The sequence below is a fragment of the Mixophyes fleayi genome, chromosome 2, assembly GCF_038048845.1.
Source record: "Mixophyes fleayi isolate aMixFle1 chromosome 2, aMixFle1.hap1, whole genome shotgun sequence".
Taxonomy (NCBI): Eukaryota; Metazoa; Chordata; class Amphibia; order Anura; family Limnodynastidae; genus Mixophyes; species Mixophyes fleayi.
The window spans coordinates 312,273,693-312,292,708 of NC_134403.1; the positions used below are offsets into that span (position 1 = coordinate 312,273,693).

The window sequence follows — 19,016 nt, forward strand, 5'->3', positions numbered from 1 at the left end:
GGTGGTCATAGGAATGCTCTCTGTATAGTATGGTGGTCATAGGAATGCTCTCCGTTACAATTATGTTTTAATTTTGTTTCAGTGAGTTTTATTTAAAAAAACAATTCATTTTTTATACAGCTAGCATGTGACAGCTGAATTTAAAGTACTTTGATTCTATTGAGGCCTATTACATAAAGATCCTTACAAAGCCAGAACGTGAAGAATGGGGAGGGAGGGGTTTCAGTGCGGTTTAGAACTTGTAAAGCGCTAGCCACGCCCCTACAGTAGGTTGACCACGCCCACTCGACTATTGACACTCCCACTTAGATGGGGGCGCCGGTGCCCTGTCTCGCCCAGGGCACCAAAATGTGTAGTTACTGCACTGACTACAGTCTTTATGTTCTGATTTCTTTGCCATTTCACAGAATGCCATGCCGCACTGCATGCGTAATTTTGCATATTTTCCTCATGTTTACAGCAATCTGCACTTAAATAGGCCATGTAATCAAATCAGCAAAACAATTGAAATATTGCAATCAGGATCGTGAGTAAGTCAGATTAACCTGACTCTATGTTCCTGCTACGCAATTTGGAGACCTTCTCTCTTTAATAGGAAACACTGTATGGTTTACTGCCTTCTCATCCTTTGTCAGAGATCATAATCTCTAGACTGGGAAAACTATTAGTAAAGTAATTTTTCTCAATGTTGCTGTGCATGAGCATTGAGCCACAATGGGCTACTTCACACTGTTTTATTTATTACATGTCACAATCAGGGCCGGATTTATCGCTAGGCAACCTAGGCACCTGCCTAGGGCCTAGCGGCTCTCGGGGGCACAGCTGGGGGGGACAGGAGCAATTTATGAAAAAAAAAAAAAAAAAAAAAAAAAAATCGGCCCCTCCCCAGACTCGCGGCACCCCCCCGCGACTCGTGCGGGGGGGGGGGGGGGTGCTGCGAGTCGGGGGAGGGGGGGGGTCGGGTGCTGCGAATCGGGTCCCAACGAGCGATCACGTGACTCTTTTTTTTTAAAATCTGGACTGACCGAGGAGGAGCAGCGCGCCGGAGAAGAAAGGCAATAGAAAGGTAAGTAAAACAACGGAGGGACAGAGGTGGTGATGGTGAAGGGGCACAGAAGTGGTGATGGTGATGGGCACAGAGGTGGTGATGGGCACAGAGGTGGTGATGGTGAAGAGGCACAGAGGTGGTGATGGTGATTGGCACAGAAGTGGTGATGGTGAAGGGCACAGAGGTGGTGATGGTGAAGAGGCACAGAGGTGGTGATGGTGATTGGCACAGAAGTGGTGATGGTGAAGGGCACAGAGGTGGTGATGGGCACAGAGGTGGTTATGGTGATTGGCACAGAGGTGGTGATGGTGATGGGCACAGAGGTGATGGTGAAAGGGCACATATGATATTGTGAAGGAGCAAAAGTGACAATGAACTACTTAAAAAAACGGGACTGCTTGGTAATTATTTAGGGGTGCCTTTTTCTGCAGCAGGGTGGCCTTGCTCTTTTCACATGTTAGGTACGCCCCCAAAGATGCAAGCCACGCCCTCACCTCCTTTGGCGGCACATGCTTTCATATCTACTTAACTATAGGGGTATATGGTAGGCATGCGGCGGCACATGCTTTCACTTCTACGTAACTATAGGGGTATATGGTAGGCTGCAAAAATATAGTGCTATGGATTGTTTCAGGGAGGGGGCCCAAAAACAGTATCCTGCTTAGGGCCCTATGAGGTCTAAATCCGGCTCTGGTCACAATGCACCCAGATGTTACTAGGCAGAGAAATTTGAAATGACTCATCTCTTGTTCTGGAGTTAGACAGCCACTGTAACTATAGAATGTGTGTGCATTAGTTATTATCACTGAATGCAAAGCATATTTGTTTCTGAGCACTAGGCATAGCACAGACTAAAAATCTACATAACATATAGCATAAGCAAAGATAACATAATCAAAGAAAACCCAATGGAGATATTTCTACCCAAAAGTGTTACTCATATCACAAAAAACAAACTATGATATATATGACATATTTCCAAAAAACCCAAATGGAATAAGATACCAGAAAATGTATGCATATATGTTGCATATAATATTAAAATTACATTATTTATAAAGGTTAAAAGTATGATCAAATTTGGAATTAGAGTGCACAATGAGCCTACTTTTCTGTCAAGATTTAGTGAATTTAGTGTTAGTGTCTAACACTGCCCATTGTGGAAATTGTCTGATTAGCTGGTTTCTTACTGACTGAACACTGTCATGTCAGTTGGCCCCTTGCATAATAGGGTGGAATCAGACACATATTGCTGAGAGAGCTCATTTAGTTTAGGGCCCTGTACTGTATTAAAAAACAATGCAGGTTACAAGCGAAGACATAACTTTGTACTTTGTCACAGCTTCAAATGCTCTATTGCAACTTTGGAAAAAGTGAGTGGTTTCCCACAAGCTTCTAAGAGAGAAGTTAGGTATTTAGCTGTCAATCTACAGAACAAGGATGCAAACATAGTTACACATTTGTACAGTAGTGTACCTAGGTTAAAGAGATACAGGTGGAGGACATATGTGTGACAAAATAATAGTAAATGGTCTGATTTAACTTACATATTTTGAAGTGGTTTAAAAGCAACTTTTTCCACGGCTAGCAACAAGCTGACAAGGTGTGTCTGCAATCAAACAGAACACCTGCAGATAACTTTGGGAGTGTCATCTGTCCATCAAGTTAGGGCTGTGAGAGGAGTGTGAACTATTTTATTCTGTCTTTTTCTTTTGTACAGTGTGATGGATGCCAGACAGTGGCCTGTGTCTAGGGAGTTGGTCTCTGTTACTTTAGCATTAGGGTCACAATAAAGTGTGTGCTACTTTATGTTACTTTATTACTTTGCTTTCCAGACAAAAGCAAAAAGCAAGAAGGTGTTCGTGTGTGCATCACCAGAAGTGAGCTTGGGTCACAAAGCATATTCTCATCTGCAGCATAGTATACTATGTACTTTAGAAGTGCTCCAATAGAAATTCATTATACTGTATTGAGCATTTTACGCTGGAGGCAACATTGAAATGGACATGACACAAAGTAAAGCAAATCAATCGCTTGTCATAAAGTGTGTCCAGGTACAGGTTCAGTCCCTTACATTATTTTTGGGAGTTCCAGGGTTAAAGCAATTTTAGGAGGCTTTAAGAACAAGACATGAATACCAAATTACAGAGGCTATGTGACAGAGCCCTTATCATCATGTGTCAAATGGCAAGCATCCTGAATTACTTTTAAATTTCTTTCTTATTTGTATATATTATGGCAATGGTGAGTAAATATTTTTAAAAAACCTTTTCCAATATCTTATGTGGATTTTCAGATTAAGGATTAAAAGACGTTCTGAGCTTCATAAGCATTTAACTCATGAGCTACAATAACTAGCATAGTATGTTCCATTGCCAAAATAGGGATTAGTAGATTTTTGTAAAATGTAATGATAGAGGCATGTTGCAGTAATCTGTCTGGAATATAAATAAATATATAAACTGACCAAATACAGCAAGTGCATAAAAATCTATCAGGTAGCCAACAGGAATGATAAGATACGAGCAGGATACATGACTGAAATACTGGGGACAATTTTAAAATTAGAGTAATGAATAAACTAAAATACAATTTATTTGACTGTGCTTTCACAGAAAAACAAATTAGAATTTTAAGTTGAATGTAATGTGCACTTACAGCCCTCTACACCAGAAGGTGCAGCTTGTGGTTATGCAAATTCAAAAGCAATAACCTGATATGGTCGGTATTTATACAATGGGACAAATAGTGTGAGGTCAACCTGCAAAATCAGTGCTTGTGGGAGGTTCAGTGGGCATCCTGCTGGATGCAGCTGCCCAATCCCATGGGGAAGAGGGAGAGCAATCATCTGTTGGGGTGTTTGTTTACTTGGGATTGTTCTGACTTTGAGTTACGGCTCATGGTGGACTGGTCTAGGATCCATGCACTTGTGTACCTACCAAAAGTGGGTAGATATTTGGCATAGTCCCTGCCACACTGGCAGAGGAGTGTATGTTATTGATTGGTGACCTGGACAGCACTCCAGGGGAATCAGTGATTATCAACCTCTTGGGCAGGATTGAGTAGTAGCTTTTATGTGGAGAACACCCTGACTGTTGTTAACTGTATCATAATCCTGTGTGACTGTAAATATATAGATCTATTTTGATTAAAACAAAGGTACATTTGTACTTTCCCAGTTGTTTGCCTAGGCGATTCCAAACTCAAAGAGGTATCGAGTATCCCCAGCCTGCACATAGGGCCAGGGCCATCTTAACAACAATATGGGCCCCCGGGCAAAGCAGTGCACCGGGGCCCCTAGATATAGATATAGATATATAGATATATACAGATACAGATATAGATATAGATATATAGAGATAGATAGATGCACTTGCTCAGTGACCCTTAAAGGTTTTTTTTGCAGGTTTTTTTCTTTTGCAGGATTATTTATTCTCATTAAGAGCCGTGCCTATGGGGCCCCCTTGCCTGTGGGGCCCCCGGGCAGCTGCCCATCGTGCCCAATGGAAAAGATGGCCCTGCATAGGGCACCTTTGGACTAACCATTTAGACCTAAGTAGGCAAAAGAGCTGCACATAAGCCTGATATCCTCACAGAGGACACCCTTATTTACTCATTGTTTGCAGTGATCATTATCAAGTATCTTTATTCTGGCTGCATCAAGGTATGCTCATAGTGTAGCTTCACGCGACTGCATCTATATACTGCAGTTTGAGTAATATGCAACACTTTAGACCGCAATTTTGTGGGCCTAACTTTATATTTACATACGGCCCACAAAATTACAGTTTGCTCTATGAGTCTCTCAGTTTACTTTTAAATATAATTTTTGTGGAAAATTGGGGTAAACTTAAAAATTGTCTCGCTTCATATATGTAAATTACACTCCTTGGATCCTTCTACAATCATGATGGTCAGACAAAACATATTTCATTGACAGTTTGTAAGATAAAAAATGACTGTCTAGTGCAGTGTTTGAAGTGTGACAGGAAGTACTGTACTCATTCAAACAGCAATTATGAATTAATGGTTCAACACCCCTTTTATGTTTAATAGTTTCACAAAGCATGAGAGAAATGTGCTGATTATAGCAGTGATTTTTGTCAGATGCAAACTCGCTTAGTCTGTTACTGTAATGACACTGTACAGTAATACTGGCACCAATCACTTTCTAATATACAAATGGTTTTTTTTTTGAACAACCATGCTTGCCAAGGTATCATCCATTAAGAGTCAGACAAGTACTACTTTAATTCTCCTGCTCTTATTTTACAAATGCCTTGCTGGCTACCGTTTTCTCACTCACTGGTGTCATTCTTATATTAGATTATTGGAAACACACTATATTTCCAAAGGAATTTGTAATTGTGAAGTGATTCCTATATGTATTGTAGTTGTACAGTATTGCCTCCACTGGATTATATTTTCACGTTGAATTATGTCAAACAAGTGTGTGGATACAGGATATAAAATGGCAATAGCTCACTAATTGAGAGCATGCCTCTATACATATACAATGTCCCTTTACACATATACAGTGTCCTTTTATACACATACAGTGTCCTTTTATACACATACAGTGTCCCTACATATATAATGTATGTTGCATTTGTGGCTTTTGCACTTGGTGAGGTGTAGCAAGTGTAGTACAGTAAGAGTATGCAGAGGGTTGTTGAACAAATTCCATTGAGATGTATTTTATTTTGACCTATACACAGTCTTATTAGCTACGAGGTGCACATGTTGTACCTACATATACCTGGTGAAAGTTTGGAGTTAATGATGATAATTGTCACATCTTTGATCTGGGCACATATACATACACGGGAACGCAAGTATGCAAATGCATCATACACAAATGTCGATCAATCTGGATACTGATTACAAAGAAGGTATAATAAACACGGTTGCAACCCCTCAGTAAATTTACTGATAATCAGTAAAAAAAATGTCTAATTTCTGTCCATTGGTAAAAATAAATAAAGAATAGTGAAAAAAAAATTGTCACTATTACACAACACTACTGAGATACACATAGCATTTACCCCCTTTGTACTCTAGGTGGTAATTTCATGTTTTGATGCATTTTATGTTAGTAAAACATTTTTGCAGTCAATACAAGATTTCAGTAAAAAATATTGTCGAGGTTATAAACCCAGGTAAAAAGCAGGTTTATATCCTCTAAATTGGCTAATGCTTAACAAAAAAGGAGTATATAACATCTTATAAGTGCTTTCTATATGCTGTTGCTCTTAACAAACTGTATAATGAGTGCCACTTCACTATATACAAGACAAGCAAGATACATGTGTGCATATCTTAGGTGCATAACATATAAAATATAGATTACATGAATAAACTCAAGAATGTAGTGAGTCTTTTTTGTTAAATGGGTCCTTGGTAAAAAGCAGTCAAGTCTTTTTCTTAAACTGTGCTTTGGTTGTTCATCAAACGATCCCCAAAACGACGGTATCATAAATAGGAAACAGAAAAAGCAAGACAGTAATATAGTGTAAAAGTTAGGGTAAACATTCTAAATTTATATAGATCCCAAGCCTTTACTACACATATCTTCTTAGCAATTTGTGTCTAAATATTTTCTCTTTATTATTCTTAATATGTGAGAAAACATGTATATGGTATTATTTTATTTTTAACACAGGGGCACGTGCCTCTTTGTGAATGCACTTACTTTGTGAACATATGCCAGTTTGGTTCAATTTATTTAAATATGGTCAGCTGTGGCATTTTTTTCCACCTCGTACCACTTTCTAGGGTCTTTTGCAGGGCCGCGCATTTTTACCATTACTACGGTCGGTAACAAGTAACGCTATTTTTTGCTTACACCTCATGGGGTGTGATCAAAAATGAGCGTTACTTCTGTAAAAAGAAAACTGTGTGAGTTGTCTCGCGTCTGTTCCCCAGACACCTCGCACTTATTTTTTTTTATAATTTAGTTCCCCCCTATATCTAACATTTCATACAAAGTTCTATTTGTGACACAGTGATTTATGTTCACACATTAAAGTAAGCCTTAGTACTAACATTCTTTTCTTACAAATCATCAGTTTATTTTAGTGTTTGATTTTTTTGACTCATCAAGATCCTGTACACAAAATAAATATTGTGTTGCCAGCAAAAGCATAGTGCTATGCTGCATTTACTTGAGCAATATTGGACAAGATATATAGTAAAGTGCACACACATCAGTATTATAGGTTACAGGTCATGTAACTTATGAATTGATCTACTGTTAGTGTAATGCCAATGTACCTTTACTTACTCCTATATACATACAAGAGTGTTCAATGAAGTGGGAAGCCTTCAGCAATCAAGGAGTTGAATGATGTGTCAGCACATGTTAAAATGTCCTACCATTAATCTGTTTATCGTCAAGGCAGGTTTCTAAAATAGATTGCTGCATTTAAGCAACTCTGTGGTGACAATGTTGAATATTAGCTCATTCAAACACTCCATCCCACATATTTTAAACGTGTTTATTATATTCCAGGGGGGTTGGACCACACACCCTAATTTCCAAATACTTTAAAAGGTGATACACTACTGTGACTGAAAATACTGTACAATACACAATCCAAAATACAGATGTAGGTGTAAACTTTAAGCACAAAAAACATATTTACACATAATTAATATGATAAAATGACATGTTTATTAAAAAACAAAATAAACCTTTAAATTACATTTCAACAAATGGGATAGTGGGGCAGGGGCGCACGGAGGATTGTCGAGGGGGTTTCTCCCCCCCGACCCAAAAAAACCCAACAAAAACAAAAACCCGAGAGAGCTGCTGCGCATGCGCAGCAGCTCCATTTCGCCAGCGATGTCCTATACAGCAGCCGCAGCGCTGTCTAAGAAGCGTCTGCGGCGGTGCTGTATACAATACAGCTCCGCCGCGGACGCTTCTTTGACAGCGCCACGGCTGCTGTATAGGACAGTGGCCACTTAGTTAGCGCAGGGGGGGTTTCTAGAGACTCAGAAACCCCCCTGCGTGCGCCACTGTGGGGGTGTATAAATGGACAGAATATTTGTGGTATAGCAGCACAATTGTGCCTATATATCTATCAGTGGCATCTATTGGAGCACAGCTCCCTTCCCTCTTGTGCTTTTTGATGATGATCTGAGACACAAATTCACAAGTCATGAAATTCAAGAAGTCACTTCAGTCTACAGTTTATATAATAGAAATGGTGGTCTTGATTCAGCTTTGGACGTGTCTCTTTTCATGCCATGTCTTAGTGAAATAGCTCTGTGCATTCTCAGAAATAGACCTTATTCCAATGAATGCAATTCATGTCTGAACGCAAACGACACTTAGGGCTGCCTACGACTTGAAGGGCAGAAGGAAGGACCCTGATGAACATAGCCAATATACAGTAAGGGCGTGCTGAGGGAATGTCTGTGCAAATGCAGCCAATTCAAGGTCTGGGTTTGTAAGAACATGTTTTTTATCTGTATCATTTGCACTAGGTCCAAGGCAGGTATAATTGCCAACTAATAGTGATGACTGGCATGGTACATTTTTTGTCTTACAAACTACATGTATGTGAGTCACTAGATAGCACAGAACATGCAAGGAAGAAGGACTACGAAAATGCATTAACATCCAAACCCATCCATTGTCCATAAAGCCATTTCCATCATTAGCAGCTCCATCATTTGCTTCCCTTATATTGATTCCATCTTCCCACAGTAGCCTGTCCATTAGATAACTGTACCAATATTATCTCATCCTGATAGCCATTATAATAAATGAATAATAACAATTCATTTTAAAACTTTGTTGCTGTTAATCTGAATTTTCTTGTTTTTCAGGCAAAATCTGTAATGGCAAAGGTGGGATACCCTGGATTTCTAATGAATGAGACCTACATAAATGAAGAGATTAAATCAGTAAGTTTTTGCAGTCAGTTATACACGTACTATGCCTGCAGTTGACCATTTTAGCATTTCTTTTACTTGACAAGACTCCGATCTTCCTGCAGTATGCACAACTTTGCAATGCATGGTAGTATTGTATTTGGTACAATAAAAATAACTAAACAGATATTAAAAAGTAATTAAACAATTAAAATTCCCTGTGTGCTTAAAGCCCAAATTTAAATTTTCAGATCTGAACCATGTAGTTAACTTGCATTGTTGTTGCTCTGGTGAAAAGTTAAGTATTACTTCCCTACATTACTACAGACCGCTAAAGTTTCTCAAACATCTTTAGGATAGTGTCTAGATAGGCTCCCATACAGGTCAACAAGCTGATTTTGCAGGCATTTGAGTTACTGTTATATCTGTGTGGAGTTTGTTTGTTTTCCCCGTGTTTCCTCCAGGTGCTATGGGTTTCAAATGTAAGCTCCTATAGGGCAGGGACTGATGTCAGTGAGTTTTCTGAACAGCGCTGCTGAATTAGTGGCGCTGTATAAATAGCTGCCGCTACTGCTTTGTGTGAATCAACATTTATACCATTGGTATTAAGTTAATTAATTAGCAAACAATAAGTGGGTGTAATTCAACTTTAAAATGTATTGAAAAAATGGGCAATTACTTTAAGTACAGTAAGATACCTCTGCAGTGTCTTTTTAGCAGCATCCGCATATGCTCTTGGGAGTTTTTCTGCCCTCTTTAAAGTGACAGCAGCTATATAAGTTCAGGCCTGGCATCACTCAGATGCCCAATACGTGTTTTGTGTTGTGATCCAGGTACTATTGTTTTATTGGCTTACTGCTGATGACCTCCGCATTGTTCTAGTCCATCCCGGTTTCCATAAAATTATCCTGTTACTTTCTAGAATAGATATTAACTGATATATTGAGGCATGTTAGGTGTGTGCTATAAATAAAACTGGTACTGCTCCATTTGGTCTCCTTCAACCTTTGCTCACCCCGAAAGAAATAGGAATTCAAATGCATGACATTCTTTGTTAATATATCTTTACCCAATGATTCATCGTCACTTGGATGGTTACAGATCACTTTAGTGAAATGTTTTACTTTATTGCTTTGTTTTTCTTACCTTCTGCCAAACAATTGGTCATGATATTTGTTGATCAAATATTCAGGTAATATGGAATTCCTACCAACATAGTGTCCGACAGAGGATTTCAATTTATTTCAAAGTTTTTGTGAACCTTGTACAAGCTGCTAGGAAATGTCTTTTTTATGCACCTGCCGTCCTGAAAGCAGTGGCCAGACTGAAAGGACTTATCAATCTTTGGACAATTTGTAAGATGTTACATAGCTGATCAATCTCATTTTGCCAAATATATATATCGTGGGCATAGTTTGCTCACAATAACTCGCCCCATTTCTCTGTTGAAATAGTTTTTTTTGTGTATGGCAAGCAGCCTGAATTTTGTTAATTTTTCTTTCACTTTTCTGAAGTACCAAAGGTGAGTTCCAAGGTTTGGCACTTCTCATAAATCAGTTTGTGAATGATCATCACAGACAAAAAGCTACATTTAAAATAGCTGGCAAAGTTTTGTTGTCCTCTAAAAACATTTGACTTTGCCTCCTCCTCATCATCATCATCACCATTTATTTACATATAGCGCCACTGCTTCCGCAGCGCTGTACAGAGAACTCATTCACATCAGTCCCTGCCCCATTGGAGCTTACAGTCTAAATTCCCTAAAATACACACAGAGACTAGGGTCAATTTTGATAGCAGACAATTAACCTACCAGTATGTTTTTGGAGTGTGGGAGGAAACCGGAGCACCCAGAGGAAACCCACGCAAACATGGGGAGAACATACAAACTCCACACAGATAAGGCCATGGTCAGGAATTGAACTCATGATCCCAGTGCTGTGAGGCAGAAGTGCTAACCACTTAGCCTCCTCTCAGTTGAGTTAGTTTCTTAATGCATTGGCCTATGAAAAAATCTTTATAAAGGCTGTTATATATTGTCTTAAATGACCATTCACACTCATAATCCCTAATTCTTTTGATATCTCTTCAAGCAGGGGCTAGCTGGGCTGGAGGACATGGGGGCATCTGCCCCACCAGGTCAATCCCATAGTGGGCTACCTTGGGCTGGGTCACTGGGCTACCTGAATTTTTGTCTTTTAAAATAATAGCCTCCTGAGCGGAGTCTTGCCCCAGGCTAAAATTTGTCTACCAGCCCTTCAAGACTGCAAGAACACAAAGTCCTCATCATTACCACCCCCTATTGTGTTGGATGGCCAACCTCTTGTATGATAGCAAGTTTTTAGATTCTAAGAAAGTTCATAATAGTCTATAGCCTCCGTTGGAAAGAATATGGTCCAGATGAGAGATATTGGTTGTCCACTAAACATATACATGCGTAAACCTTAAGTGTGTATAAAAAAATAATCTAAAGAGCCTAAAGATAAGAATCCTGGGGTGGGAGGTACTGTAAGATATTTGCCTGTCTGGGATGGATTCAGCAGCATCTGTGGCTGATTCCTGGCTTCTTGTGTTTTGCGCAGACAGGAGCACAAGTGTGCACAAACTTTGTGTGACAGCGCATCTTGACCCAAAATCACTCAGACATTATACTAATTATAGCTTTAGCTTACTGACCTGGTTGCTATTGTCTTGTTGGATTACCGGTATTGGTATTTGCTCTGTTCCTTCCTGCCTGATGTTAGTGCCAGTTTTTACCTCAATATTCTGCCTGCTGATTTTGTACCCCTTTTGTCCATTTCTACATGAATCTGTATACTTGACCTTTCTTTTCTCGGTCATTAGTTGTAGCATATTGATCAATGATTATAGCTATAGCTGGGGTCCAACTACCTTCAATCATATTAAGTTGCATGTGTAATGCGTCTGCTAAAGTCGAAGACCACTATTAGTCTGGCTACAGTAGCTTACCTACTGCTGTCACTAGTGACCATTACACATAAATCATGCAAACTTCAGAGATTTGCCTATCAGATTTATCCAGCTCCATCTGTTTCTCACTATGTACATCATTGCACATAACTGAACATTGTGAGTCTCCTGTGGACTTGAGGTGGGTGACCCTGAACACAAACAGGTTTAAACATTGCTTTTTAATTTCTTTTAAAGTGATTTGCTAAAATTACTACTTTTGTGACAGTGTATTAAAATAATACTTTGTTTACTCCTTTCACTGAGAACATGTGTCAGTCGTTCTCCATTTGTCCTCTTAGTATGTCAAGGATAAAATGATAACTCACATTCTCTAATCACTATTTATTTTATTACTAAAATACCCCCCCTCCTATTTATAATCAAGAGAGAAGCTAAAGATAAAACATACTGCTAGCTCAGCACTGAGCCAATAAACCGGTTCTAACAAATGAGTTAAGCGCTCTACCTTTGAAGACTATAATATAAATGACACTTTATAAGTATAGAACTCTTACAGAGAACAATTAGTTCACACTAGCCACAGGAGGCAAAGTTTCTTTTTTGGTATGAATAAAATGTATTGCAGCTTATATATAAAAATAAATCTTGGAGTACTATAATGTACTGAGTTCTTGTGAGGTATATTATTTACATGTTACTGGCTAGCCCTGCAACAGAGATGAGTGCAATTTTCAAATCTGTTGGCATGTGGCTGTTTTCTCAGCAGAATTTGACCTTAAATGTTCCCAGTCTTACACCAACCACACCACACAGTATATTGAATTCTCTGTCATTATCCCTAATCTATTCTTATATTTCTTATAATTCTATGTGAATTTACAAATACAGTGCTGAATATCTTTCTGCGGAAAGACAAAGCCAAAGCAGAAATTCAATATTGCATTGCTATAACTTCGCAGATCTGTGAAATGGCCACAAATCTTTATTTGCATGTTAATTCAACACAATTTCTCTCATCTACCAAGCAAAAAGAGAAGATACAGTTTTTACTTTGAGGGGTTGGGTACAATCTGTCAATGCTGAACCTGTTGATATCAGACTGTCGACAGTCAGAAACAGAGCCATAACTAGACATTTTAGTGCCCTGGGCGAAACAGAACACAGGTGCCCCCCACAATGTACCTTTATGGGAGTAGATGCTGCCTCTCAGCGGTTAAGCATCACCGCTGTCTTCTGCCTGCTGGTGTCTTATGCTCCGTTGCTGCTTAGACAGATCTTTGGATATTGGGGTCCTGTTTGGAAAAGAGATTGTTATTACTCACGTCCTGGAAAGTTGAGCAGTGAGTGAAGAATCTAGGTCTCTCTCCCAAAACCAAGTCAGTAGCTTCTTCTGTTTAAAAACAGGTCTCCTTCCACCCAATAAGCTCCAGAATTTAATTAATAGCCTTTACAGTTAATGTCTATTTCCCTCCAAATAGCACCAACATCAAATTAACAGCACCCACGTTTTATATAAATAAGCCTCCCCTGTCCCGACATTAAATTAATAACATTCCCATTTAACAAACAGACATACCCTACGCATCAGTTCATACATTAAATTAGTTCCCATCTAATTAATAAACATACTTCACCCCTCACCAGTCCCCACCATTAAATTAATAGCATCCCCATTTAATAAACCAAATTATTCCTCACCATACCCAACATTAAATTAAAAGCCTCCATATTTAACAAACAGACTCTCACCAGCCCCAACATAAATTATTAACATTTTCATTTAATACAAATGTCTATTTCCCCAACCAGCCCGACAATTGAATTATGTCTTACAAATTTCCCCATATTTAATAGTAATTATTATCATATAATTAATATATTTAGTATATAATTAATATTTTACTGATTTTTTACATTACTTTTGTTTTCATAGTATGCAACATATATTTATGTACTCCAAACCCCTGCATTTCCCTCTATTCCCTTCCTCCATCTCCAGGCTCCCTCCTCATCAGACCCCTCACTCCTCCTCTTCAGACCCCCGCATTCACTCCAGACACCATTCTCACCAGACCCTTCACTCCTTCTCTCCAGACCCTCATTCACTCCAGACACCCTCCTCACCAGACCCCTCACTCCTCTCCAGACCCCCCATTCACTCCAGACACCCAACTCACCAGACACCTCACTCCTCTCCAGACCCCCCCCCATTCACTTCCTCTCCAGTCCTCGCTCTTGTCCTCTCCAGACTTCTCACCCCATTCTCTCCAGCCCCCTCTTCTCACCAGCCCCTGCAGTATTTTACTTACCTGAGCTACTCTTCTTCTTTCTGTCATATTTGTCCTGTTTCGCTCTTATTTCTGTGCCAGCTCCTCGTCGCCTGTGTTCTGACAGCGTCCTGACGTCATTATTTGTACGTCAGGATGCTGCAGGAGCAGGAATCCGGTACCCTCCTCCGTGCACTGGCTGTCTTCCATGGGCAGAATAGTCCTGCGGTGCTGCTACCGCAGGACTAGATTGCCACGCCTGCACTATACAGTAAATAACACAGATAAAAAAAAAATAATAAATACAGTGTGCCCCTCCCACATCACAAGTCATTATGTGGCAGGAGCTCTTCATGTCAAGAATGAGTTTGCAACTGTCCCAAGTTTTTTATATTTTGCCAAGCACTTATACTTTGGAATTTTTTTTTTCAAAGCTGCAGGTCCAAGGATTTTTTTTTTTTTTTTTTTTCTTATGGACATGGATTTTTTCTTTTCAGATGTCAAGTTGACATATCATATGATATAATTTTCTTTATGGACTTGCCTTTTTTTTAGGTTGCAAGCTACCAGATCCCATGATAACATTTTATTTTATTATATTTTATGGACAACAGATGAGGAACCTGGATGTTTGTGATTATACAGTGGTGTTTTTTTATTTATTTCAAATAAATAAATGAGAGTTATGTTTTATTTACATTTTGTCTTGGTGCACCGCACATCCCAGTTGGTCCTCGCTGGCACGACATGCTGGCACTTGTGGTTCCTCATGTGCTAGCATGCCCTGTCAGCCATGGATATGCTGGTGCTTGTAGTACTAGAAGCACCAGCATAATAGTGGTCATGGACGCATAATAATAGTCCATGGACTGCATAACAAAACTGAAGTGAAGAACTGAATATGTACAGCTTAGAACAGATGTTATATAATAGAATCATTGAAATACATCAAACATATTATTAGAGTTCAGGAAGGCAGTATCTTTCAAAATAAGAGCATTTGTAGAACAAGACGAGATACTTTAAATTTGGAGGGAGTGTGGCTGAAAGGTAACATGAGGAAGACCTTTTTTACAGAAAGGTCTTAATGGATCCACGGAATAGTCTCCAGCAGTTATGGTGGGAATTACACTGCATAATAACTCAAAAATGTATTGTTATTATTAAGGCTTAAAAAAACAACAAAAACACACCAGAAAGGGCAGACTAAATGTACCTGTAAGTTCTTTCCTGCTGTCAAATTCTATGTACAGATGCTTTTTAGTGTTACATATAGTTTAGTAGGTATTTTCACACCGTCTAACTTTTGTTGGACTGCCCCCAGCCCCCTTCCCCTTCCCTTAAATCGCCCAATCCCAATTGGGATGGCAGCTCAGAGCTCTCAAATAGACAGTTGGGAGGCATGTAGTTTAGTCACTTGGGTTTCTGGGACACAAATATTCAAATGATTATATTTGATTTTATATGAAATTGACAGAATATAAAATAGTTTAGATTTTCACCTGCTAAATCAGCTTTACTTATACTGACAAATCCATCTAAACTAATTATACCAATAATCTATCTAAACTGTTATTTAACAGTGATTATTTTATTACTAATAATAATATTTATACTGCTTGCTATTGTTTTATTGCCGTTTTTATGTCATTTCTGTTTATTAAGTACCAATAAGTAAATTACATCATTACATCATTTCTATTTTTCAGTCAAAAAAGAATTTGTGGTACAATTTTTTGGTGTTAGAACAAAAAACCAGGTACATAGACAAAGAAAGAAAAATATAAAGAATATAAAGAAAGAATGATAAATAAAGTGGAGGGATTTCCTTTAAGTGCAATTATCGATATAAACCAGCGGTCGAAGTGGGCTGGTATATGACGGTATGCCATGCCCTTACTTCTCTTACTGTCTTCATTGTAAAACAATCAAATTCCATTCACTTACATTTTCAATACCACAACTTTAAATTTCCACATCGACCATTGATGTAAACCATAGTATGGAGACAGGAAGGATGTGAAACTATGGGAGGGGGGGGGGGGAAGGCTAAATGATTTTGGAAATAAACGTCTTAGCCAATGTCTAATGTTTACTTATATAACCCAATAAAAGTAAAGACATATTTAAAAAGAGTATCTACATTATAATAAACTAGCTATTTAAAATACTCAATATTTTCTGATTTCCCTATTGCATTGCTTATATTTAGTACAGGAAGATCAGGAAGTTTTTAGTTAAAATGGGTTGATGTAGGATTGAAATGTTTCTGTCTCTTTTAATTCTAGTTAGTAATACCATGTGTCTATAAATGCAGTATACAAATCAAGCACTGATAGGGAACTCTCTGGTATTTTTATATAGAGATTCTTTTGAACCAGTCTTGTATAGACGGAGGATTGGTAGCTTTTCAATGAACCATCCTCCTTTTGTCAGCGGGTCCCACACCCCTTCATCCTGTCAGCTCCCCGCGCGACTGTGCTGACTCAGTGCGGGAGTTGCCATTTCAATATTAGCATATGCCCCAGAGTAAGGGCCACTCATCCTCCATTTTCTGACTCCCTATACACACTGTTGCAGCTGGGGGGGAGGGGTGGTTTGGAGGGTGCCCCCCACCCCCCTCCTACCGATCTCAGTGTCCCCCACACTTCCTGTTTCTGCCAGGACGTTCCATGTGAGGGTGTGGGTAGAAAAGCAATGTCCCATTGGCATGAGTTTATTTGAGGCAAAATAATAATCTTTGTATTTTAAACCCAGTGCTGATGTATTATTGTCTAGTTTTGTCATTTATCAGAAGTATGAACCGTCATTTAGGATGTGTTCTCTGTCTGTTCTCTGTTGGCTTAATACAAGTAAACAAAAACAATGCAAAAAATAATGTTTTAAAAATAATATAAATAACGAACTGTATGTAACAAGTCCTTGTGTGAAGGGGTTCAGCTGCCTACCCCTTGTAGCTCCTCTTGCTACCCCCCTCTGCTCCCCCCTTCCTAATCAGGCAGTCTCACCCCCCCCCCCTGTCCATTTCCCTGCCACTCTACCACCCTGACGGTGGCCAGGAGCCTACTGTCACTCACCAGACTGTGAGTGCTTCTTCCCGTGTGTTTAGGAACCGTGGCCGTCCACCATCCTGAGGGTCTGCGCATGTGCAGCCCTTTCAAACCTTCAGTTCATGTTCCTTTTAGTTTATTGGCTGATCAGGCAACACTCCCTATTTATAGCACCTGAGTTCCATACCTCGTGGCCTGATCATGGAGTCTCATTCCCCATATGCCTCTGAAGGTGTTCCTGTGTTTCCTCGTGTATTCAGCGCTGCTGATTCCTGTGGTTTCCAGACCACTTCAACCCTCCTGTGGTTTCCAGACCACTTCAACCCTCCTGTGTTTCATCGTGACTGTTTAGCTGATTCCTATCCGCTGCCTCCGTGCACTACAGTCTTCAGACCACTTCAACCCTCCTGTGTTTCATCGTGACTGTTTAGCTGATTCCTATCCGCTGCCTCCATGCACTACAGTCTTCAGATCACTTCAACTCTCCTGTGTTTCATCGTGACTGTTTAGCTGATTCCTATCCGCTGCCTCCGTGCACTACAGTCTTCAGACCACTTCAACCCTCCTGCGTTTCATCGTGACTGTTTAGCTGATTCCTATCCGCTGCCTCCGTGCACTACAGTCTTCAGACCACTTCAACTCTCCTGTGTTTCATCGTGACTGTTTAGCTGATTCCTATCCGCTGCCTCCATGCGCTACAGTCTTCAGCTCACCTCAACTCTCCTGTGTTTCCTCGAGACTGCACCAGCTGATTCCTATCCGCTGCTCTCCGTGATCAACAGTTCCAGCTCAGCTCTACTCTCCCGTGTTTCATCGTGGCTGCACCTGCTGGTTTCTATCCGCTGCCTCCGTGTGCCTGCAGAGTCCTGCTGGCTGCTACTCCTCAGTTCTACTCGTGTCTGCAGCAGCTGATCCGCTCCCCGTGCTTCTCAGTGTTCCTGCTGGTGTCTACTCGCCAGTCTGCATCGGATCTACGCCTCGCTGCTTTCATCTCGTCTAGACCATCGCTACTCTTCAGGGTCCTCCAGGAGTCCAGTTCTACATACTACTGCTTCCTGAGTATTTGTGCTATCCCTGCTGGTCTACCTACCTGTGCGCTGCACCTACTTGATTACCGCTTCACCCTCCAGGGACTTCGCATCCTGCCGGCCTCCAGCCGTTCAGGTATCTCTGCACTCCTGTCTGACAGCCTGCTCCTGAACCACGGTATGCATACTTCTCATTGACTGTGCTGGTGTATTGCATATCTTGCTGGACTGAGTTGTTCTCCTCTGGAGCTTACTATCCACTGAGACTTTTGCCATCATTGACTGTGTTATCTTTTGCCCGGATAGTTTCTGTGACTTTGTATTATTGCAGTGCTGTTCAGTCATTACTATATTGTGCATGTCATTGTGGATCAAGTTCAAGGTGTCCGTGTATCCTCTGTATTGCAGTCTCTCCCCGTGCTCCTCCTCACATATATATTCAGTGGTACAACTTGCTAGAGGCAGACCACTGATCCCTGTTTCCTGTGTCACCTGTTCCAGTGTCCTCTCACATAGCAGTGGTACAACTTGCTAACGCAGACCACTGACTCCCCGGATACCTCCACCTGGATTCCATTCCTTCACCTAGACAGCAGTACAACTTGCTAAACGCAGACCGCTGACTCTCATCACCTCCTCGTTGCTGTTGGACATTCCTCCTCACTATAGCAGTGGTACAACTTGCTACCGCAGACCACTGACTACCCTCACGTGTCCTTTGTCCATTCAGTTCCTCGTGTATTACTACATATATATTACCAGTGCTGCTAGTCATAGACTTTCCCGAGCATCTCTATCATCTGCTGTA

The 19,016-nt window shown here is 40.2% G+C and overlaps 1 protein-coding gene across 1 annotated transcript in view; it reads left to right on the forward strand.

Annotated features, from left to right (window-relative positions):
• Nucleotides 1-19,016, forward strand: part of PHEX (phosphate regulating endopeptidase X-linked) — a 147,705-nt gene that overhangs the window by 98,364 nt on the left and 30,325 nt on the right. The window contains exon 13 of the mRNA XM_075198312.1: nucleotides 8,885-8,988. Within this exon, the coding sequence (XP_075054413.1) occupies nucleotides 8,885-8,988 (104 nt within the window). The remainder of the gene's footprint in view (nucleotides 1-8,884; nucleotides 8,989-19,016) is intronic.